General features: G+C 53.4%; 1 protein-coding gene across 1 annotated transcript in view; it reads right to left on the bottom strand.

Moving 5' to 3' along the window:
• Nucleotides 1–2805: 2805 nt before the first annotated feature.
• ARHGEF10L (Rho guanine nucleotide exchange factor 10 like) overlaps nt 2806–23543 on the bottom strand; it is a 76616-nt gene continuing 55878 nt past the window's right edge. Inside the window, exons 16-18 of the mRNA XM_060200860.1 lie at nt 14854–15028; nt 5916–6038; nt 2806–3720 (exon numbers count right to left, since the gene is read on the bottom strand). Of these exons, the coding sequence (XP_060056843.1) occupies nt 3182–3720; nt 5916–6038; nt 14854–15028 (837 nt within the window). The 3' untranslated portion in view covers nt 2806–3181. The remainder of the gene's footprint in view (nt 3721–5915; nt 6039–14853; nt 15029–23543) is intronic.

The raw sequence follows: 23543 nt of genomic DNA, 5'->3' as shown, positions 1-23543 counted from the left end.
TGCCTGCAGGGCACTGGTTGAATCCCCACTGGTTCACGATGTCTTTTTGCTCCGCCCCCTCTCCTTGTCACACCCTGATTTCCACCAATCTCCTTTCGCTCCACCCTCTCTACGTCACATCCTGTTTCCACCCTACTCAGCGAGTATATAGACAGCTGCTCTTCTGATTAAACACACTGGGGATTGCCTTCTGCCTCCGAGAGTCCCAGAGTCCCCATAGTCTCTCTCCTGCGATGCTAGAGTTCCTGATCCCTCTCCCATGCAGCAGCTAGGTTGGCTCCAGTGGAGTTCTCTCCAACCCAGAGAGCACGTGCTCGGGAAAAAGCACCCGCAGGCTATCCCAGCACAAACCACTGACCCAGCCCCTGGGTCACCTGCCCCTGTGAGCACCCTGCAGCCGGGCAGCCACCCAGTGCTTCTGCACCTCTGCTCAGGCCCCTCTGAGGAGTGAGCCCCTCCCCCCGGGGACCCTGCCACCACCCCTGACACCTTGCACTGCTCTACTGCATGTCCGCTCCTCCCCGCTGCTCTGGCGCCCTGATCCCCTGCCTGGCTTGGCCTATCTGGAGCAGTCCTGGAACACAGCAGGCCCTCCATAAATGCCACCAATAGCACTCAGGTGGGATCGTTACTGCTCTTATCTGGGACAGAAAGAGGAAGGTGATTACCTCACAGGCCTGCAGACACCTCACCCCAGGGCTGCTGCATGTTCCAGAGGCCTTGTCCTTTTTTTTGTTTTTAACTTCATTTATTTATTTTGGATGGGAAAGGGAGAAAGACAGATCAAGAGGGAGAGGGGAGATAGAGACACCCACAGTCCTGTTTCACTTCTCGTGAAGCCTCTTCTCTCCTGCAGGCAAGGACCAGGGGCTTGAACCCATGTCCTTATGCATGGCAGCGTGTGTGCCCACCTGGGTGAGCAGACAGCCAGCCCTCTAGAAACATCTTAGCCAGCACTGTCTTGCCATGTATCCTTTGTCTATGTGTGAGGAGATGGTGGAGCCTGGCAGAGCTTAATCTATGAGATGAGTCCCTCCAGGTAAGTCTCTCTCTCTACAGGGGGGTTGAACACAGGGGGAACACATAAATCTCACAAGGTTGGCGGCCATGTAAGTCTTTTCTCCCCCACAAAAACATCCGACATCTTCCCACCTGAGCATGGCATTCCTTAAAAAACATTTAAGCCTGCTCCACTCTAAATTTCCTGATACTGTGGCCATTAGATAAAAAGAAAGGGGGAGGTGTTGGGATACTGTACAGATGTGGTTGAGTTAGGCAGGACCCACAAACCACTCTATTTCCATTATTTACATATCCCCACCACGTTATCCCCTCAAGGTATTGCCAACCCCACCGGCTTTCTACCTTCCCAGAATGCCTTTTTCTCTTCTCCACCCTCTTCCCTAGCCAATTGCATCCCGACTTGCCACTTGGGAATTCTCCTATAAAATCACTTGTTTCTGCTCTCTCTCTTTTTTTTCTCTTCCATATCCCGACCTAGAGTAGGGCTGGTGTGCATAGCGGGAGGCGGCCATTTTGCTAGCTCCACGTGGCCTAAACCCGCTGTGCTCACACCTGACTCTGGGCATCCGCATGGATAAAGATTTGCGTTCCCGCTCCGCCACGAGTTCCTGGTCTCTTCTCTCTTCCCTGTGACACAACCCGACATCTACAGACAGGAGAGTGGGCGGTCTCCCTTTGATATCAAATGGGAGACCCCCCCCCAACACAGAAAAACTGGCGTCATCTGGAACAAACTCAAGCAGGCCACTGCGGAAGCCACGGTTCCTGAGAGATTCTGGGTCCCCTTTCTCTCGGGTGTTCCTCTGGGAATGAGCCAGGCCCGGAAGCCCTCTGCCTTGGAACAGATGGCTCCCTCTTTCTCCGAAGTGCCTGCCCTTCCCCCAGCTCTCCGGGGGCACTTCCGCCTGCCCTCCTCTCCCATGGGTACTTCCTGTGGGCAAGCAGGGTCCCAGGCCTTGCTCTCTCCACCTTCACTGGGCAGAGACCAACCTCCCTGCTGTGAGGACAGCCTTGGCTGAGCTGCCCTCTCTGAGGCTGGAAGGAATGATGGACAGGAAGATGGGCTGGGCTGGACAGACACAGGGCCCGATGACAGACAGGTAGGAGACAGGTAGAAAGACAGCAAACACGAGTGTAGAAAGACAGCAAACACGAGTGAGTTTGCATGTGGGTTCATGTCCTCACCACCCACCCCTCCTACCCCTACAAGTAGCTCTAGAAATCTAAGGATGGGTGGGGTCAGGTGGTGTCACACCTCACTGAGCACATGTTACAGTGCACAAGGACCAGGTTCGAGTCCCCGGCCCCCACCTGCAGGGCAAAGCTTTGCTAGTGGTGAAGCAGGGCTGCAGGTGTCTCTCTGTCTCTCTCCCCCTCTATCTCCCCCTTCCCCTCTCAATTTCTAGTTGTCTCTATCTAGTAAAGAAAGGTAATAATTTTTTTTTAAAGAAAAAACCCCTTCTCAAGCAGAAGAGAGAACTTCTGAGAGATGTGTGCTGTCTGATGCGACCACACTTTGTGTTGTTACAGCCACATGGGAGACACAGCTAAGGGGACCCAGGAACTGAGCTTGTTGCATTGAGTCTGCTGAAAACCAAGCACCCATGTGGCCACAGACACCTCCACTGGGCGCTGTGGTTCTTGAGTCAGGGTGGGCCCCACACCTGGCTTCAGCTTCCTGTGGGGAGCGGTGGCTCCTGCTTACAGAACCAGCTTTTCCTGCGGCAAAGGCTGGCCTCCTGTCTGGTCCCTTCTCAAAAGCAAAAGCCCTGGACATCCAGATACCAACGTCATCTTTGCCTTTTATTCCAGCATCGCCCAGAGCTCCAATATGTACAGATTGTATTTACATGCGTGTAATGTACACCATTTATAGTATTTATACATATTCACACGCATGCCCGCCTGCATGCTCCCATGTGCGTGCACGCGCACACACACACACACACACACACACACACACTCCTCCTAGGGGGGCTGGAGGCTGCTTCTGAGCCCGGTGGGGGCCCTCTCAGCAGCCTCTGGGCTGGCCAGGCATTTGTGAGGCTCCTGTGTTTTTATTTTTCTTTCTCCTTCTCCTCCTTCTCCTTCTCCCTCTTTTGCTTTTAAAGAAACACTCTGTGAGATGTCTTTTCAGGTAAGGGGTTTGGGGGGGTGGCTATAGAGTCAAGGGCACCTGCCAGATGAGGAGGGTGCCGTCTGTCTCCCCGCAGGGGGCAGGCCTGCCACCCCCACCCAGGGCGCCCCCGAAGTTGCGGTAGCCCTGCCCGCCCGAGATGATGGCCACGGAGCAGATCTCCTTGCGGTGGGCGTCCCGGGCGCAGGGCCGGCCGCGCACCCAGACGTCGGGGTCGTCAGCCATCTCGTAGATAGAGCCGTCCTCCTCGCTGTGCTCCAGCGCCGAGCCCTCGCCGGGCACCGGGTCCCGCACGGAGAGCAGCGGGCCGGGCAGGTGGGCGGTGGAGCGCAGGCGGTACTGCAGCAGGACGCCCTTCTTGCGGGTCAGCTCGCGGGCCCCGTGGCCTGCGGGCGCAGGCGAGGGCTCCGGGCCAGGGCTGTCGGGCTTGTCCTCCTCGGCCCGCGGCCCCTCGGCCTCCTCCTGGTCGCTGCGCAGGATGTCGGGGGCTAAGATGCTGGTGGCCACGGCCAGGAAGGCCACGGGTCCGCAGTGGCCGTTGAGGGAAACCATGCCTTTCCCTGGAAGGAGAGGGCGGGGGGAGAGAGGCCCAGAGGTGAGCTGCTGGACTGTTGATTTTAGTTTGTCACCAGGGTTGCTGTTGGGGCTCAGGGCCTGCGCAAAGACTCCACCACTCCCAGCGGCCTCTTTTTGATTATCTTTACTTATTTATCATGTAGAGACAGCCTGAAAGCAAGAGGAAGGAGAAGCGGAGAGGGAGAGACAGAGAGACACCTGCAGCCCTGCTTCACTGCTCATAAAGCTTTTTTCGGGCGTCGGGCGGTAGCGCAGCAGGTTAAGCGCAGGTGGCACGAAGTGCAAGGACCGGCGTAAGGATCCCGGTTTGAGTCCCCGGCTCCCCACCTGCAGGAGAGTCGCTTCACAGGCGGTGAAGCAGGTCTGCAGGTGTCTGTCTTTCTCTCCCCGTCTCTGTCTTCCCCTCCTCTCTCTATTTCTCTCTGTCCTATCCAACAATGACGACATCAATAACTACAACAACAATTAAGAAAACAAGGGCAACAAAAGGGAAAATAAATAAATTAATTTTTTTTTTTAAAAAAAGCTTTTCCCCTGCAGGTGGGGACCGGAAGCTCAAACCTGCATCCTTGAGCATTGTGACACATGCCTGCACTCAACCAGGTAAGCTACCACCCCAACTCCATGGGCTCTCTTTGATGATGATGAGGAGGAGGATAGAGTCAGATAGAAATGGGGCATATGGGGGGAGGGGAAGACATAGATAGATGACAGACAGACAGACAGACAGACAGGCCTGCTTGCTGTTTCACCACTTGTGAAACTTCCCTCTGCAGGTGGGGACCAGGGGCTTGAACCTGGGTCCTTGTGAGTGCTCCCCTGCACGCTTTACTGACTGAATTGCCACCTGGCCTCTTAGAATATTGTTTGTTTTCTAGAGTGCTGCTCAGTTTTGGTTTAGTACTGAACCCGCGACCTTGGAGCCTCGGGCAGTGTCTTGAATAGCCACTGTGCTGTCCGCCCAAGATGGCATGGCCAAGCAGCACACAGCCCAAGGGGCCCATTTCACCACCCCCCGGGCTCAGAGTGTTCAGGGCACGGCTCCTGGGTGATTCTGGGACTTTTCCTCTGGAGGCTTTGGCTTAGCTTCTACACTGCTTCTGGAGTGACCGTCTACCCGGGAACATTCACGGATGGGCCATGGACCTGGAAGGTCCCTTTTATATTCCAAGGCCACTTTCTTTCAAGGGAGGCATAAAGCCACAGGACAGGAGTGAGGTTATGGACCCCAGTTGTGCAAGGCCCCGCAGCCCCTGCCTGAGCCAGCCACAGGCCTCAAGACCCTTACTGGAAACGCTGCCGCCCGCCAGAAAGCCCCTCCCTCCCTCCCTCCCTCTGGGACTTCACCCTCTGGGACTCGCAGCCCCATCGCCTGCCCCTCGGAGTACCACCACGCAGCTAGCCAGTAAGCCCTCTAGGGGCAGGGAGCTCATGCCATACACCCCTCTACCCGCCGGGACTGAGTCTGGGGTGAACAAAACAGCTTCGCCATTGACTACAGGAATGCTGGGAGTTGAGGAAGAGTCTTCTCTCTGAGAGAGGCCTCCAGGACAGGCTTCTTCCTCCCTGTCCTCTCACCCTGCACGGCAGCAACAGCTGGGGATGAGCATCTCATCGTCGCTCTCACAACAGAAAGAGTGGGGGGTGTCCATGACTCTGCAGCCCTCCCCCCCCCACTCTATCCTGGGTCCCGGTGCAAAATCAGGGCAGACCGACCTCTAATGAGCACAGACACTGTGCTTAGGAGCCTGGAGTATGGGTGGCAGGAGCAGAAGGGACTGTGGGGAGGTCTGCTGTGAGCCTGCCTGCGGCCTCAGCTCTGCCCAGCTCCCGCTCCCGCTCCCACTCCCGCTCCTCCATGGCTCTAGAATCCCCTCTCTGGAGCAGACCGGCCCTTCTCTCTCTAGGACTGCAGCCCCATCACAGTATCTGCCCGCCGGAGGACCACCACCAACCAGACCGTAAGCTCTCTGGCCAAAACGGTACCACTGAGGCCCAGGTTCTGACTAGGAAAAATGGAACTCAGCAGCCGGGAGACGGTGGGCTTGGGGTGATTCAATGCCACTGTGCTGCTGTGCCACTGGAAAATGGACTGTGCAGAGAGTGTGGACACCCCGGCAAAACGCAACCCCGCCCACCACCCCACTCTACCCCCCGCCACCTGCCGCTGGACCCTCACCTGTGATCTTGGGGATGCCTTCCAGCCGGGGCACGGGTAGCAAGACAATGATGCCCTGGTCTGTGCCCACCCAGAGGAGACCCTGGCAGATCAGGAGGCTGGTGACACACAGGTGCTTCTGGCCTGTGGGGTGGGGACATAAGCAAAGGTCAGTAGGTCCTGGGGACCCCAAGGTAGCAAGAGGCTGGATGGATGGAGCTTTGGGGAGACGGGGGTCTTGGAAGGCACTGCCCCCCACCAGCCTCAGCTTCCCCTTGGAATGGGGGTTGTCTGGGGGGATGCAGGGGGTCACAGTCACTGTGCTGTCCCTTGGGACTCCCCACATGCGGTGGCTGGGTGGTGAGGCGGTGGGCCCAGGGCAGCCCAGGCCCAGGATGCACCAGCCACTAAGGGAGGCAGATAGCGGCGCCAAGGTGACACCCTATGATGACACAGAGTGAGATGGGAAGCTAAGCATAGTGGCAGTCTGTCCAGCGTCTCCTGTCCAGGCTGCACATTCTAGCCGGTGGAGAGAGCACAGCGCCCCCAGCAGCTCCGGGCCTGACAGTGAAACAGGACAAGCTGGTGCCAAGATGGACAAGGCTTTCAGTCTGTGCCAGTCCCAAGGGCTGCCTCTCTCTCTCTCTTTATTTAAAATATTTATTTATTTATTTCCTTGTGTTGCCCTTGTTGTTTTGTTATAGTTATTAGTGTTGTTGTTGATGTCATCGTTGTTGGATAGGACAGAAAGAAATGGAGAGAGGAGGGGAAGACAGAGAGGGGGAGAGAAAGACAGACACCTGCAGACCTGCTTCACCACCTGTGAAGCGACTCCCCTGAAGGTGGGGAGCCGGGGGCTCGAACCGGGATCCTTACGCCGGTCCTTGCACTTTGCACCACGTGCGCTTAACCTTTTGCGTGACTGTCCGACTCTCTCAGAGCTGTCTCCTCTTTTTAGGATGACGGGTGAGGGCAGGGAGGGCAGGGAGTCCCTCTACTCCTCCCAGGGACCAGGCAGGGCATGGGCTGCACAGCGCAGACTGGGCCAGGCCCTGGGTTCAAACCTCAGCTCTGCCATTTCCTGGCTAAGTCCACCGCCGCCCCCCCCCCCATGGCTTTGTTGGTGAAACTTCACTGCTTTGTCCTGAGGATGAAAGGAGAGGCGGCTAGACAGGACGACACAAAGCAGAATGTGGACTGGAGTTGGTTCACAGTCCCAGGCAGGCAGGCAGGCAGGCAGGTCGGTCTCCATTGGGGCACCGTCTAACATGGTGGACTACATCCTCCAGGATGCTTGCAGCCGGCGCCTGGCACATTCCTGGGGGCTGCTGAGTGCAGGGCTGTGTGGGCAGTGCTGGGGGCATGGGAGGCGCACAGCAGGTTCTGCTCTTGAAGAGCAAGTATTCGCAGACCTTTTGTGGCAGTGACAGAGTGAAATGACGGACATACTCTCGTACTGTTTATACTGGTAACAGAAGGGAACCAGTCATTTAGTTGTAGAAGAATTCACCGGAATTTTTGTCCAGAAAATAATATATGATTGACTTGTTATATTAGAAACCGACAGCTGAGGCCAGGAGTTGGCACCTCTGGCTAAGCACACACACTACAGTGCGCAAGGACCCCGGTTCAAGCCCCTGGTCCCCACCTGCAGGGGGGAAAGCGTCATGAGTGGTGAAGCAAGTCTGCAGGTGTCTCTCTGTCTCCCTCCCTCTCTGTTTCCCTCTCCCCTCTCAGTTTTTCTCTATCTCTATCCAAAAAGAAATTTATCAGTTTAAAAAAGAAACTTTTTTTTTAAATCTTGTGTCATGATGAAAATGTCTCTAACAGCCAAAACCTAGAAGAAACCCAGGTGCCCAACAACAGATGAGGCTAAGGAAGTTGTGATCTATATACACCATGGAATACTACTTAGCTATTAAAAATGGTGAGTTCCGAGGCCTGGGCTGTGGCGCAGCGGGTTAAGCGCCGGTGATGCAAAGTGCCAAGGACCGGCGCAAGGATCCCGGTTCGAGCCCCCGGCTCCCCACCTGCAGGGGAGTCGCTTCCCAGGCGGTGAAGCAGGTCTGCAGGTGTCTGTCTTTCTCTCCCCCTCTCTGTCTTCCCCTCCTCTCTCCATTTCTCTCTGTCCTGTCCAACAACAACATCAATGGCAAAAATAACAACAAGGGTAATAAAATGGGGGAAATGGCCTCCAGAGCAGTGGATTTATAGTGCAGGCACCGAGCCCCAGAGATAACCCTGGAAGCGAAAGAAAGAAAGAAAGAAAGAAAGAAAGAAAGAAAGAAAGAAAGAAAGAAAGAAAGAAGGAAAGAAAGAAAGAGAAAAGGAAAGAAAAAAGAGAAAACCAAGAACAGAAGGAAACACAGAGCAGAACGTGGACTGGAGCTGGTGTATTGCACCAAAGTAAAAGACTCTGGGGTGGGGTGGGGAGTGTTCAAGTCCTCAAACAGGAACAGGACGGTGGAGGAGGACCTAGGGTGGTCCGTGCTGGGTCCTCCCTGCCCGGGAGAAGCCGGGAAGCACAAGGCTGGGCTGCTCCCCATTGGCCTGTCCCTGGGTCTCAGTCCAGGTTGTAACCCCTCTGGTTTCCTTGGTGTGTTTGCTCTCTGCCTTCTCAAACTCAGTCTTCCTGAGGGCTGCAGCTGGCTGATGTCCTCAGGGTAGACCCTCAGCTCCGAACTGAGTACCCTGGCTTGTGGCAGCCAATACAAAGTATAGATTCTGAAGAGCTAACACATTACATGCAACGTTCTCCCACGTGTAATGTGTCCTACAGTGTTTCACAGAACGGTGAGACTGCAGTGACATCAGCAAGTTAAGAAAGAAAGACCGGTAACCAAATGGAGATACAGGGAAAGGATCATACTAGCTAGTGTACAGACAGCAACGCAAGTTGCTATCTATGTAGATGTTAAAATAGCTATCTATTTCTACTACTGTATTTATTGTTTGGGGAATGTTTTGCATTTTAGAATTCGAAAAATAGAGAGGATTGTTAAATCTAGTGGTTTTGTTAAAGAGTCGGTCACTCATAGACTTATCTATGTAAATCTGCGTTTTCCTTTATGAAACTTGCATTAAAAAGTTGATATATTTGACAATAAACTTGTGTTCTTCTAAAAAAAAAAAGTATAGAACAGGCTGGGGGGAGGGGGAGGAACTCCCACCTTCTGCTCCCCATAAAGAATTTGGGTCTAGGCTCCCAGAGGGATAAAGACCAGGGAAGCTTCCAATGGAGGGGATGGGACAGGGAACTCTGGTGGTGGGAGCTGTGTGGGACTGTGCCCCTCTTAACCCACAATCTCGTCAATCATTATTAAATCACTAATAAAAAAATAAAGTGGAAAAAAAGATATCTGTGAGTGGATGAATTAGTGAATGAATGAAAAAAAGTGAAAACTCACACACTCATAAAACTCTTGGCTCATCAGCAGAAGCTGAGAAAGAAGAAAAGAAAGGGAGATACAAAGTGAAGGACTCGGGGGGGTGGGGGAGTGTTAGCTCCTTTGTGGGGGGTGGGCCAAGGGACACAGATCTGCGGTGGTGGGAATAATGTTAATCTATACTCCCGTAATCTACCTAAGTCACTCTTCATTTAAAAAAAAAGGAAAATAGGGAGTCGGGCGGCAGCACAGTGGGTTAAGCACATGTGGCATGAAGTGCAAGGACCCCGGTTCGAGCCCCCGGCTCCCCACCTGCAGGGGAGTCGCTTCCCAGGCGGTGAAGCAGGTCTGCAGGTGTCTGTCTTTCTCTCCCCCTGTCTGTCTTCCCCTCCTCTCTCCATTTCTTTCTGTCCTATCTGGCAACGACGACATCAGTAACAACAACAATCATGACTACAACAATAAAACAACAAGGGCAACCAAAGGGAATAAATTAATTAATTAATTAATTATTTTTTTAAAAAGAACTCTTTTAAAAAAATAATAATAAATCAATTAAGTGAAAAAAAAAAAGAGAAGAAAGAGAAGTGATAGAGAGACACAGTTCTCGATATCATTGACCGGTTATGTGGACTTGGACAATCTGCTTCTCTTATTAATCACCGAGTATTACGACATCTATGCAGCTCAATTTTATGATCCCTAGAAAGATAAGGGGGCTAAATGGTGGCGCACCTGATTAAGCGCTCACATCACAGTGCCCAAGGACCCAGGTTCAAGCCCCTGGTCCCCACCTGCAGGGAGAAAGCTTCGCAAGTGGTGAAGCAGGGATGCAGGTGTCTCTCTGTCTCTCTCCCTCTCTCTATCTTCCTTCCCCCTCTCAATTTCTCTGTCTCTTTCCAATAATAAATAAATAAAAACATTTTTAAATGAAATATCATGTATATATTTGTGCCACACACATACACAGAATGTGTATCATATATGACTGCGTGTATGTATGTGTGTATGTGTATGTGAATGTGTGTATGTGTGTGTGCATCTATGTATGTGTGTGTGCACACGTGTGTGTGCACATGTGTGTGTGTAGCTTTGCACAGCTCTGAGGCCACAGCATATGTTCCACACACAGAGGCTATTAGGATAATGGTTGTGATTATTAAAAGGCCTCCATCTCTAGTGTGGTTTTTTTCAGGTCAGCTCCATCAGCATCATAAACTCAGAAAAATAATAAAGGAGAGAGAGAGAGAGGGAGCAGTGGCCAATTTTTCATGTCTGGCAGTCGACTTGCGGTGCCCCTGGGGCCTGCAGGACCAGCAGGAGGCCAGTTCCTCATGCCTCTGCATCCCCCAGTCCCCCACCCCCACCAGGCCAGACCCAACAAAGGAAGCCAAGCCAGACCCCAGAGGGAGGCAGCGCTGCAAATGACTTCAAATGACTTCATCTGAGGACCTGGTCCTGGGACCCTGCTCCTCCCCCCACCCCCCCACCCCCCCACCCCCCCACCCCCGCCTCCCCCTCTCCCTCCAGGAAAAGAGTCTGCACTTCACAGTCTAGCAGGAAGGGCTGGGGGTAGAATTCTAATGGTGGATAAATATTTTATCACAGAGACTTCATGCAGCAGTGTTCGCCTCACCCAGGCCATCTATCTGGAGATATACAACTTTAAAATGCTCAGGCTCTGGGAGAACGTTTTATTAATGACCTGTCTAGTTAAGAGGAGGAGGGAGTTTAGGTTCAAAGACGCATTAGTACCGTGTGTGAGTGGGAGAAAGCGGTCATGGGAAGGAGGCATGATAAATTTTTAACATGTCTTTAGAAAAAAAAATCTACACTTAGAGGAAGAATGAATTTATTACTAATTATACGATTATTTCATTTGGTGGTGCAGAGGAAGGAGAAAAAAATACTTAAAAGCCCTTTTAAAAATATGTCTAATAAAGAATTTAAGAACCCTACTCTGTTGTTCATCCGCCAAGTGGATGTGAAGCTGTCCTCTATCTTACTGGCTCCAGGGTGGGGGGCTGTTGGGGGCTGCCATGGCAGGGTTCCAGCCTCGTCTTCCTGGCTGAATAGGAGACCCCAAGACTAATTCCCAGGGGACGTCAAGAAGTCCTGAACCCCAGGACCTAAAACTTTCGCTCCAACGTGTCCTGAGCCAGGTCCCAGGAGGCCCGTCAAGCCAAAAGGCCCTTCTCTTTGCCCTTATGTCACTAATGCAGAGGGAATGGCCCTGAGTATGGGGTGCGGAGGGGCCTGAGCCTTCGGTCTGGAAGAGCATACATAACACGCAAGGGCTGGGGAGGCCGTGGAGAAGGTGAGGAAGGGGACGAAGGACTCAGACATTCGGGCAGGGACTTCGGGGTACTGTCCCACCCAGCCCCTCACCTGCCCTGCAAGACAAGGGACCAAGGATCTGAGACTTTCTCCACGGGGTCCAATCACAGAGCCAGAAGGCGGCAGGGTCTGCTGGACCGAGCACGTCTAAGCTCCAACTCAAACCTCAGCCCCCTGTTATTAGCAAGGTGGGGCCCAGAGAGCAGAAGGGGATCACACTTCATGAAATCTTCATGAATCCACCTGTATATCAGATGTCAGGCTCAGAAAAAAAGAAAGAAAGAAAGAAAGAAAGAAAGAAAGAAAGAAAGAAAGAAAGAAAGAAAGAAAGAAAAAAAACTAGTATAGTCATGGGCCCTTTGGAATATAACTAAAATAGGACTACTATCTACAAAATGGAGACGCCCCCCCCCATCTTGATCTGCACTATTCTAGCCTTTAGGTTCATAATTAGTCAACGATTTGTTTGACTTTATAGGATAACTCTTTTTTCAGCCACCAGGTTCCAGATGCTACCATGATGCCAGCCAGTCCCACCCATGTGTCCTGGAGGCCCGCTTCCCCAAGTCCTTGCCCCAAGAGAAAGAGAGAGACAGGCTGAGAGTATGGATCCACCTGTCAATGCCCATGTTCAGCGGGGAAGCAATTACAGAAGCCAGACCTCCCACCTTCTGCATCCCACAATGCCCCTGGGTCCATGCTCCCAGAGGGATAGAGAATGGGAAAGCTATCAGGGGAGGGGAGGGGATACGGAGTTCTGATTGTGGGAATTATGTGGAGTTGTACCCCTCTTATCCTATAGTTTTTGTCAGTGTTTCCTTTTTATAAATAAAAATTAAAAAGAAAAATCCACAAGAGGGTCAGGAGAGGAGTTCTAGCCCTGATCTCACCAACAGTGTGTCGTCAATCAGTGGTCTGAGCTCCTGACCTCCAGAGCTCCAGTCTGGCTCATGACAAGGAACTCCCTGGGGCTGGTTGTGACTCACCCTGTGGCCTGCGCATGTCACTGTGTACAAGGACCTGGGTTCAAGCCCCCAGTCCCTATCTGCAGGGAAGTAGTGCTGCAAGTGCCTCTGTCTCTCTCTATACCTCACTTCCCTCTCGATTTCTGTCTCTCTGAAATACAAGTGGTTTGGGAGAGGGGTGCAGAATGGCCAGTTGGAATGACGGATCCGTCATGCATGCACCTAGCTCCAGCAACAACCACGGAACAGTAATAACTGGGGCCAGGCGGTGGCGCCCCTGGTTAAGCGCTAGCATCACAGTGTGTAAGGACCCAGGTTCAAGCCCCTGGTCCCCACCTGCAGGGGGGAAAGCTTCACGAGTGGTGAAGCAGGGCTGTGAGTCTCTCTCTGTCTCTCTCCTTCTCTAGCTCTCTATCCAACAAGTAGATAAATAAATAGGACAAAGTAAATTAATTAAGAATAAAGAAGCAACCTTCCTTTTTGTAAAGGTAACTGCAGACAGTGGTATCTGTGTATTCTTAACTCATCCAGTAAACTCAAAGCCTGCAGGTGGGTACTGCCCTTGTCCTACCAGCAGCCAAGTCCATCTGCTCCTCCTGCCGCTGGCCACGGGAGGAGATCCTTGACCCTACCCCTTACAGGGAGGACCGAGAAGGCTACAGAGTCCCCTAGCGATCACACCCCACCCTTCTGCTGACATGAAATAGCGTAGCTATCAGCATAAATGTGGACAGGCTTGTGAAGAATTGTCCTTGCAGTTACAAAGGTATGGACCTCGTGTAAGGGCTGAATACCAACCAGCGGGCTCAGTGGCACTGCAGCTCAGAGCGGCCTGCTGTGCTCGGACTGTGCTGAGTCCTCTCAGGAGAGCCACCGGTCAAGCCGGCTGTCTGGGGGGAGCCTGGCTAAGCTCTCGGGCCAGCTGGGGGTGGCATGGGCCCTGAATAGGCATCTGCCCACCAGAACCCACAGAACACAGCACAGGGTCAGGTCTTGGGCAGCAAGTGGTAAGGGAGTTGCCTGAAGCCAATGCCAGGGGAGCCTGGGGCCCACAGGAGCATGGGCAGGGCAGCAGGTGAGCCCCCACATCTTAGAAATACCCCCCAATAGGCACCACAGGCAGTGGTGCAGGAAGCTCAGGTGCCAGGGGCATCACACGAACCCTCGGTCTCCAGGGCAGAAGGAAGAAGCGTATCCGCTTCCCCTGAGTGAGGAGGCCGCGGGTCAGCCTTCTCCTTCCCTCTCCCTCCTTCTGTAGCCCCACGTGGGTGTCAGGTCACCCCGAGGAGCAGAGGCCCAAAGGGGCCTGGATCCCCACCCGGTGCAGCGACCCAGCAGCTGCCTGACCCAGGATCATCATCATCACTGGCGGCGAGCCCCAGCCTTCCGTGCTATAGCAGGAGGGGATGCCATGACACCAGAGGGGCCTTGGGGCGGCTGGCCTGAGCCTGCACCCGCCCTTGTTCCCCGTGGTGCCCAGTTCTCAGGGCTGAGGGAGCATCATCAGGAGGGCTGGTGAGATGGGTTCCCAGGACACACCACTTCCTGGTGGTCACCAATGCCGTCCCCTCACCCACACCAATATACAGCCACCCACAGAGAGAGAGAGAGAGAGAGAGAGAGAGAAAGAGAGGGAGAGAGAGAGAGAGAGAGAGAGAGAGAGAGAGAGAAACAGACATGCACAGAGACATAGACACACAGAAAGAGACAGACACAGAGGGCCCGGTGGTAGCTCAGCGGGTTAAGTGCATATGGTGTGAAGCATAAGGACCGGCATAAGGATCCCGGTTCGAGCCCCCGGCTCCCCACCTGCAGGGGAGTCGCTTCACAAGCAGTGAAACAGGTCTGCAGGTGTCTGTCTTTCTCTCCCCCTCTCTGTCTTCCCTTCCTCTCTCCATTTCTCTCTGTCCTATCCAACAACAATGACAACAATAACAATAACAAGGGCAACAAAAGGGGAGAAATGGCCTCCAGGAGTAGGGGATTCGTAGTGCAGGCACCGAGCCCCAGCGACAACCCTGGAGGCAAAAAGGAAGAAAGGAAGAAAGAAAGAAAGAAAGAAAGAAAGAAAGAAAGAAAGAAAGAAAGAAAGAAAAAAGGGGAGAGAAGGAGGGGGGAGGGAGGAAAATAGAAAGAAGGAAAGAAAGAAAAGAGACAGACACACAGAGACATATATACAGAGAGACACAGACACACAGAGAGACACACAGAGAGACACACATGCACAGAGACATGCACAGAGACAGGGCAGGGAGGGGCAGAGGGCCTCGCCTGGCAGGAGGAAGGTGGTCCTCGTGGCGACGTTGATCTCCTGCAAATGCTCCAACGTCTCCGTGTGGAAGAGGCGGATGGAGGAGCCCGACGAGAAGGCCATCCACACGCCACTGCCCGCCTTCACCATGTGTGTCACGCTCACGGCCTCGTCCTGGTGAGCCTCAAAGCTTTGCTGCGGCACAGAGAGGGGGTGTCAGCGCGGGGCCAGGCCAGCCAGGCTGGCGGGGTGAGGGGGGGCCCTCCTGCAGGGGTGTGCAGGGACGTGTTTAACAGTCAACGGTGGGGGGGGGGGTCTCATTGGTTCTGTCTGCAGATTCCGCCGGCGTAAAAGCCCCCGGCATGGCTGGTCTCAGTGCACCTGCGTGTTCCTGGACATGGAGCACACCGGGCCCTCCAGAGTGAACAGGGCCAGGTCCCAGCACACCTCAGTGAGGAGAGCAGAGCTGATGGTAACAGGTAGCCAGGCCAGTCCAGATGCCAGCAGGATGCTGACCAGACTTCCCTGGGCAGACGACCCCACCCATGTGTCCTAGAGCTCCGCTTCCCCAGAGGCCTGCCCCACTAGGGAAAGAGAGAGACAGGCTGGGAGTATGGATCCACCTGTCAATGCCCATGTTCAGCGGGGAAGCAATTACAGAAGCCAGACCTTCCACCTTCTGCACCCCACAGTGACCCTGGGTCCATACTCCCAGACGGATAGAGAATGGGAAAGCTGTCAGGGGAGGGGAGGGGATACGGAGTTCTGGTGGTGGGAACTGTGTGGAATTGTACCCCTCTTATCCTATGGTTTTGTTAATGTCTCCTTTTTAAAAATAAATTTAAAAAAGTAGCCAGGCATGAACATCATTTAAATTCCCACAGGCTGGGAAAGGGAGGGGGCTCTGTGAACCAGACATCTGTCCTTATCAGTGATGGTGGTGGAAAGGTGACCTGTAATGCTCAAAAAACTGATAAGGTCGTGGTCCGGGAGGTGGCGTAGTGGATAAGGCACTGGACTCTCAGGCATGAGGTCCTGAGTTCAATCCCCGGCAGCACATATACCAGAGTGATGTCTGGTTCTTTCTCTCTCTCCTATCATTTCTCATGAATCAATAAATAAAACTGTAAAAACTGTTTTAATAAAAACTGATAAAGTCATCCCTGGACAGACGACATCACCAGTGTGTCCTGGAACCCCACCTCCCCAGAGCCCTGCCCCACTAGGGAAAGACAGAAACAGGCTGAGGGTGGATCCACCTGCCAACACCCATGTCCAGTGGAGAAGCAATGACAGAAGCCAGACCTCCCACCTTCTGCTCCCCATAAAGAATTTTGGTCCATTCTCCCAGTGGGATAAAGAATAAGGGAAGCTTCCAATGGAGGGGATGGGACAGGGAACTCTGGTGGTGGGAACAGTGTGAAGTTTTACCCTTGTTATCTTACAATCTTGTTCATCATTATTAAATCACTAATGGAAAATTAAAAAAATAAATAAACTGGGCCATAGACACTAGAATCCCCAACATGACATTGGTTCAGCATGTCCAACCAGAAACCAACTAGACACCCAACCGCTGAGTGTGCGCTGGGGGCGGAGGAAGTCGGAGCGACTCTGGAGTCACTGCTGGTGGATTATCCTGTAGTGATTCAAAGTCATGTTGTCAGACACTGAGCTCAGTGATCACACACGCACACACACACGCACATACGCATGAATGCCATGAAAGTTAAGTGCAGAAAAACTAAAATGGGGGGGGGGGTAGGCGGTGGCACACCTGGTTGGGATAGGCGGTGGCACACCTGGCTGAGCACTCGCAGTCCCGAGCTCAAGGGTCCCCACACCCCACCTTCATGGAGGATGTCTATCTTTCTCCCTCTCTATCTCTTCCACCCCTCTCTATTTCTCTCTGTCCTGTCAAATTAAATAAAAAGGAAAAAAATAAAAGGCTACTGGGAATGGTGGATTTGTAGAGCTGTCACGGAGTCCCAGCAATAACCCTTGTGACAATTTAAAAACTCATTTAAAAAATAATAATAACAAGACGGAAAGGCTGTACCCACAATTAGAGGGCGAGGAGGGGTGAGGGGAGAGAGATCTGCACACTGAGAGTTGTATCAGGGGCAGGGCCTGGTGCCACTCCTTGGAAGACTATTTGTTTTCTTTTATTTTCTTCTATAAAAAGTATTTCTTAGGTGGAAGCCCGAGACCGCAGGAGGTGCTGGACAGAGACGTGCATTTGGAATCCAACCTGCTATTAAGTCTCAGCTCCTCCGTAAATTCCGAGGTCGAGAGCCTCAGTTTTTCCCCTGGGTACATGGCAGCCGCTTTGAGGGCCACAGGGGCCTGGGTGAGGGAAGGCTGGCACACGCCAGGATCCTAAAACTCTCCCGCCTGCCCACCGGCCGCTCCTGAGCTCCTGCTCTGAGACTGGAACGGACCAGTGTGCCTGAAAGACAGCAGTGAGCGGGCTGAGGGGGGAGGGCCCTTATGGCAGGCCTGCTCCCAGAGCACAGGAAACGGAGAACCACAGAAGCACAAGCACTGGTCACTGCACGAGAGAACACTGGGGACCACGAGGGCCGGGTGGGCAGTGGAGTATCTAGTCACAGACTAGACCCCTGTGAGGATGTCACACATCAGGAATGACTACGACAAATGCTGGAGAGGTTGTGGGGACAAAGGAATCCTCCTGCACTGCTGTTGGGAATGTCAATGGGTCCAACCTCTGTGGAGAACAGTCTGGAGAACTCTCAGAAGGCTAGAAATGGACCTGCCCTATGACCCTGCAATTCCTCTCCTGGGGATATATTCTAAGGAACCCAACACACCCATCCAAAAAGATCTGTGTGCACCTGTGTTCACAGCAGCACAATCTGTAATAGCCAAAACCTAGAAGCAACCCAGGTGTCCAACAACAGATGAGTGGCTGAGCAGGTTGTGGTCTAGATACACAATGGAATACTACTCAGATATTAAGTATGGTGAATTCGCCTTCTTCACCTCAACCTGGATGGGGCTAGAGGAATCCTGTGAAGTGAGATCAGCCAGAAAGAGAAGGATGAATATGGAGTGATCTCACTCATAGACAGAAGTTGAAAACTAAAAAACAAGATCAGAAGGGAAACACTAGGCAGAACTGGGACTGGAGTTGGTGTATTGAACCAGAGTCAAGGACTCTGGGGTGAGGGGAGGGCTCAGGTCCTGGAACCTGATGGCGGAGGAGGACCCAGTGGTGGTGAGAGTGTGATGTGGGAAGCTGAGGAATGTGACACATGAACCAACAACTGGATTTTACTGTTGACTGTAAACCATTGATCCCCCCCAATGGTGATGGAATTGGCCCCCCCCGGGAAGAAGGGGTGAGGAGAGAAAGCCTTACTGGCAGAAGACACAGCCGCTGGGTCAGGAGTGAGTCTGACAGGAGGTCAGTATCTGAAGGGGGGTTTGCAGAGGGAGAGAGAGGTGCACAGGTAGCAACAGGTTGCCTGGAAGGAAGTGCTGGAACCCACAGGTCACCAGCAAGCTGCAGGACGAGGTTTCTCTCTGGACGCCTGTGGCACAGGGCTGATTTCAAGGGTCTGCCCTGAGCTCAGCATTTAAGCTGTGCCAGGGACTCTACCTTCCTGCCACAGAGTCTCTCCAGCCCCAGCCTCTACCCCAGCTCCATCCCTGCTTCACACCAAGAAGCCAGGGTCTGGGAGGCAGTCCCTGGGGAAGAGGGTCAGGGGACTCAGTCCCTGGGGAAGAGGGTCAGGGGATTCAGTCCCTGGGGAAGAGGGTCAGGGGACTCAGTCCCTGGGGAAGCTGGAGCTTGGTGCTGCTTCTCTGTCCGGACATGGGGTACAGGAAGGTGAGAATGGGAAATGGCTGACAAAACCGTCTTTCCCAGGGTGGTGGTGGTAGTGTTGGGAGGTAGACAGCATAATGGTCCTTTAAGGAGACTCTCATGCCTAAGGCTCCAAGGTCCCAGGTTCAATTCCCTGCACAACCGTAAGCCAGAGCTGAGCAGTGTTCTGGTTAAAAATAAACAAACAAAAAAAACCCCTGTCTTTCCGGAACTCATCCCTGGTGGCTGGGTCCAGTGGTAAAGGACTGAGGGGAGGGGTCCACTCGTGGTCCACTGTCTTCTACCTCAGTTGGGAGCCCAGAAGCTTCTGAAGCGGGGAGTGGGGGTCAGGGGCAGAGATGGGAGGGGGAGCTCTGCTCACCTCTCCCCGCCCCAGTGAGGACTCCTGTGCTGGAGGCACCATCAGCTAGCCCCTGGGATCTGAGGGGCCACCCAGCACCCCCCAGCACCTCCATAAAATGAACCCCCGTCCAAGGAGCACAGAGGAGAGATGCATCCCCAGCTCCCTGGACGCCGACCCCCGACCCCCAGATCACACGCAGCCCATAGCCCTGGCAACACTGGCTTCCACTCTTTCTCCAGAGAAGCATTTTATCCAATAACCCCTCGGGGCCGGGCATGGGGAGGTGAGGGGGCAGCTTCCCCAAAGCATCCGGTATGCAGAGGACTGATTGAACACCCAGATGTGGACAGAACATCTGGCTCCAACCTGACAAGCCCCTCACAGGGACCCCAGCCAGGAACCACCAACCCCAGTCATAGCTGAGCCGAGGCTGAGGGGGCTTCCAGCAGAGCCCACCATCAGCAAGCAGAAGGATGAACGAACGGGAGAGGTGGCAGGATGGAGGTGGATGGAAGGAGGGAACAACTCTGTCTGCAGGCTTACAAAACAGGGGGAGGGGGGCTGTGGGTGGCAGCAGGGCTAAGCACAGGACTCATGTGAGCCCCCGACTCCCTGCCTGCAGGGGGGCAGCTTCACAGTGGTGAAGCAGGTCTGCAGGTGTCTTTCTTTCTCTCCCTCTCTCTCTAGCTCCTCCTCCTCTCTCAATTTCTCTCTGTCCTGTCCATTAAAATGGGAAAAAAATAATAGCTTCCAGGAACAGTGGGTTCGTAGCAGTGGGTTCATTAGTATCACCAAGGCCCAGTGATAACCCTGAAGGCAAAAAAAAGAAAAAAAACAGCAAGAACATACATGTGTACACACACACACACACACACACACACACACACACACACACACACACACACCAATGGGAAGACACATACATGTTCCCCGCCCAGGGCACCCCACAACCCAGAGCAGAGTTCACTGAAACCCAAAGGCCCGGGACCGTGGCAAGCGGCACCTGGATCCACAGACAGCCTCATCAGAAGAGAAGTCGGCTCAGCGGTGGGAATCCAAGCTCATTTCTCCAGAGGCATAACCAGTCAGTCTCCGGGCCCGGAGGGCTCTGCCCGAGGCCTGTGCCAACCTGCCAAAGCCAATGACAAGGCGGGCAGGGGAGGGGCAGGGCCAGGGAGGAAGCAGAGCACCAGCTTCTGGTCCGAGCTTCACCCCCTAGGCCCCCCCCCCCTACATGGAAGACTCCTTGAGAAGCCTAGGCTGGGAGGGGGAGGGGGCGCACTGCATTGTGGGGGCACCGAGGGAGGCAGGCGAGCTGAGCCCAGCACCTCCTGATGAGCAAGACTCAGTGCTGCCCACTGGGCTCACTCATCTCCGCACGTGAGGGGCTCACTTGTCCAGGGAGAAGCTCGGAGCTCAATTCCAGTGTGTCTGTGTGGGGCTGCCGGCTCGCCAAGCTCCCCCTTCCCTGCGGCCAGGTGGAACATCAGCCACCTCCAAACACAGGGCCAGCCCGGCGCTCCCCATCTCTCTCCTCTAGATCTGATCTCTTCTTCCTCTGGCTCATATCTGGGAGGCCAGGTGTTGGGGAGGCCCCTTCCCTCCTTTTTTTTAAATATATTTATTTATTTTCCCTTTTGTTTCCCTTGTTGTTGTTTTTTATTGTTGTTGTAGTTATTTTTTTTAAATATTTATTTATGTATTCCCTTTTGTTGCCCTTGTTTTATTGTTGTAGTTATGATTGTTGTTGTAATTGATATCGTTGTTGTTGGATAGGACAGAGAGACATGGAGAGAGGAGAGGAAGACAGAGAAGGGGAGAGAAAGACAGACACCTGCAGACCTGCTTCACCGCCTGTGAAGCGACTCCCCTGCAGGTGGGGAGCCGGGGACTCGAACCGGGATCCTTACTCTGGTCCTTGCGCTTTGCTCTACCTGCACTTAACCCACTGAGCTACCGCCCGACTCCCCCCCTCCCTCCTTCTACTCCCGAGTCCCTTGCCCCTGCTCTGGGCACCTGGCAGCCCTGTGCCTTCTGCCCTGACATTTTAGGAGGGATGGGACATGCAGATTGCTCCCTTGGCCCAGGAGCTGCTCTGGTCAGAGGCTATTCTGGACCAACATCTGCAGACTCTAACCGTCGGCCATACAATCCTGACGCCTGTGAACCAAGGTCTCCTTGTAAGGTGCTCACAGCCATATAGACAGGCACCCACTGAAGGATTCGGGAAACTCAGCATGCTGACATAAGCCCTGGGTTCTCCTATGAGGACAAAAAAAAAAAAAGTCCACCAAGAAATTCTAAACTTGGGGGCCAGGCGGTGGTGCATGTGGTTAAGTCTGCACACTACAGTGCTCAAAGGACCCAGGTTCAAGCCCTTGGTCCCCACCTGTAGGGGGGAAGCTTCACGAGTGGTGAAATCAGGGCTGCAGGTGTCTCTCTTATCTCTTTTCCTCTCTGTCTCCCTCTCCCATCTCAATTTCTCTCTGTCTCTATTTAATAAATAAATAAATTAAATTAAATATATATACCAAAAGAAAAAAAAAAAACCTCTGAACTTGACGCAGTCAACTTGGCAGTGGTGAGTCATTTGTCAGTGATCTAGCAGCTACAGAAGACCCCACACACCCTAGTGGTGCTGGTTGACCCTGTTTCAATCGCTTGATCAAGAATGGGACGCCCTGCCTCTTCACGGAGCTCAGTGGAAAACACACACACACACACACACACACAATTTACCTTTCCAAAATCTAGTCAAACACTCAACAGCCCAAAAGCAATTAATTGGGCAAGTTCACACCGTTTCATGTAACACTGAATTGGACTTCTCAAGGAAAGGGAATATTATAGAGACCAAAAAAAAAAAAAAAAGGAGAGAAAGGAGAGGGGGGCTACTCTAGATTAAGAGAAGGAATAAACAGGACAATCAGCGGGAGAAAGGGATTTTCTTTCCTCTAGAGAAAGGGGCTGGGCAGTGGCGCACCTGGTGGAGCGCACATGTTACACTGGGTTTGAGCCCCCAGTTCCCACCTGCAGGGGGGGAAAGCTTTGCCAGTGGTGCAGGGGTCTCTGTCTCTCTCCCTCCCTATCTCCCCCTTCCCTCTCGATTTCTGGCTGTCTCTAGCCAATAAATAAAGAAAATAAGAAAAAAATTTAAAGAAAGAGAACCTGGTGCATGGAGGGCACGTGCTGGGGGCTTAGTGATGTCTGCCGCTGGCTGTTTCTCTAACCGCAAGGGTTTTGATGGGGCTTCATGCCTGAATGATTCCACTGCTCACTCGCTCTCTCTCTCTCCAAATGGAGGGAAAAAAGACAGGGAAAGACAGACAGCAAGAGGAAAGGTATCTCAGAGCCACCTGCTGCCTGTGAAGCTGCCCCTGTCCGGTCCCTGTGGTGCTGAGGGTGAGGTGTGGGTCGTCACAGGGGGCAAAGTGTGGACCACACCTTGGCCCTTGCAACTGGCTTTCAGATGTTCAAACAAAATCGAGAGAGGTAGGTGTGTGTGTGTGTGTGAGAGAGAGAGAGAGAGAGAGAGAGAGAGACATAGGGCGCTAGGGAGATAGTCGTACAAAATGTTAACGCCCTCGGTGGTTAACTTGGTGATGAATATATATGTGCTCCTGGTGACTTTGTGCCAACACCCCTGCAGACTGAACTTATTTTAAATAAAGAGTTGGAGGGGGACGGCAAGGTCACCGACTTCGCCACGTTTTACTGCTGCCCGCTATGGGGGTGGCAGGTGTGCCTGCTGGCTGCTGGCTGTATGGAGGAGGAGCAGCGGGACCCGGCCAGGTGCCCCTCACACCTGCCCAGGGCCCCGGGGCCCCTCCGCCCTGCTGAAGGCTGCAGGTGAAGGCACTGCCCCAAAGAGTGCTGACACAGTCGGCCTGCTGTCATTCAGTACTCATGTGCCGCCTCCGGGGGATGCTTCTGCACCTGCTTCCCAGAAATTCCCAGGGTGAGCAGCTCGGTGCTCAGGAGTCATTAGGGCTGAGAGGACGCCAAGGAGCTGGAAGGGAAATCTGGGCTGGGGGGGGGGGGATGGGAGCTGGGGGGGGGAGGCCGGAGGCAGGCAGAGAAGCCTCTTGCTAGGAAGCTACTAGGCACCAGGCCTTTCTTTTATATATATATTGTATTTTTATTTACTTGATGTAGCCAGAAATTGAGACAAAGGAGGATACAGAGAGGAAAAGAGATAAGAGAGACACCCGCAGCCCTGCTTCACCAGTCCTGAAGCTTTCCTCCCGTAGGTGGGGACCGGGGGCTTGAACCCTGGTCCCTGTGCACTGTAACATGTGCGCTCGACCACCACCCGTGCCAGGATTTCTTGTGCTGCTGTGTCTCAGCCTTCCAGAGGCCTCTGTGAGAGAAGAGGGAAGGGGCCCACAGGGGGAGGTGTGCAGAAGACCCCAGTGGGCAGAGTAGCCAGCTGCCACCTAGCTCACGCTCTGCCCCAAGCACCAGCCTGCAGCAGGGTGTCAGGGGCCCAGTGATCACCTTCACAGCACAGCACCTGC

This window comes from Erinaceus europaeus, chromosome 11 (genome assembly GCF_950295315.1).
Source record: "Erinaceus europaeus chromosome 11, mEriEur2.1, whole genome shotgun sequence".
In the NCBI taxonomy this organism is placed as follows: Eukaryota; Metazoa; Chordata; class Mammalia; order Eulipotyphla; family Erinaceidae; genus Erinaceus; species Erinaceus europaeus.
This window is presented reverse-complemented; position numbering and strand designations above follow the sequence as displayed.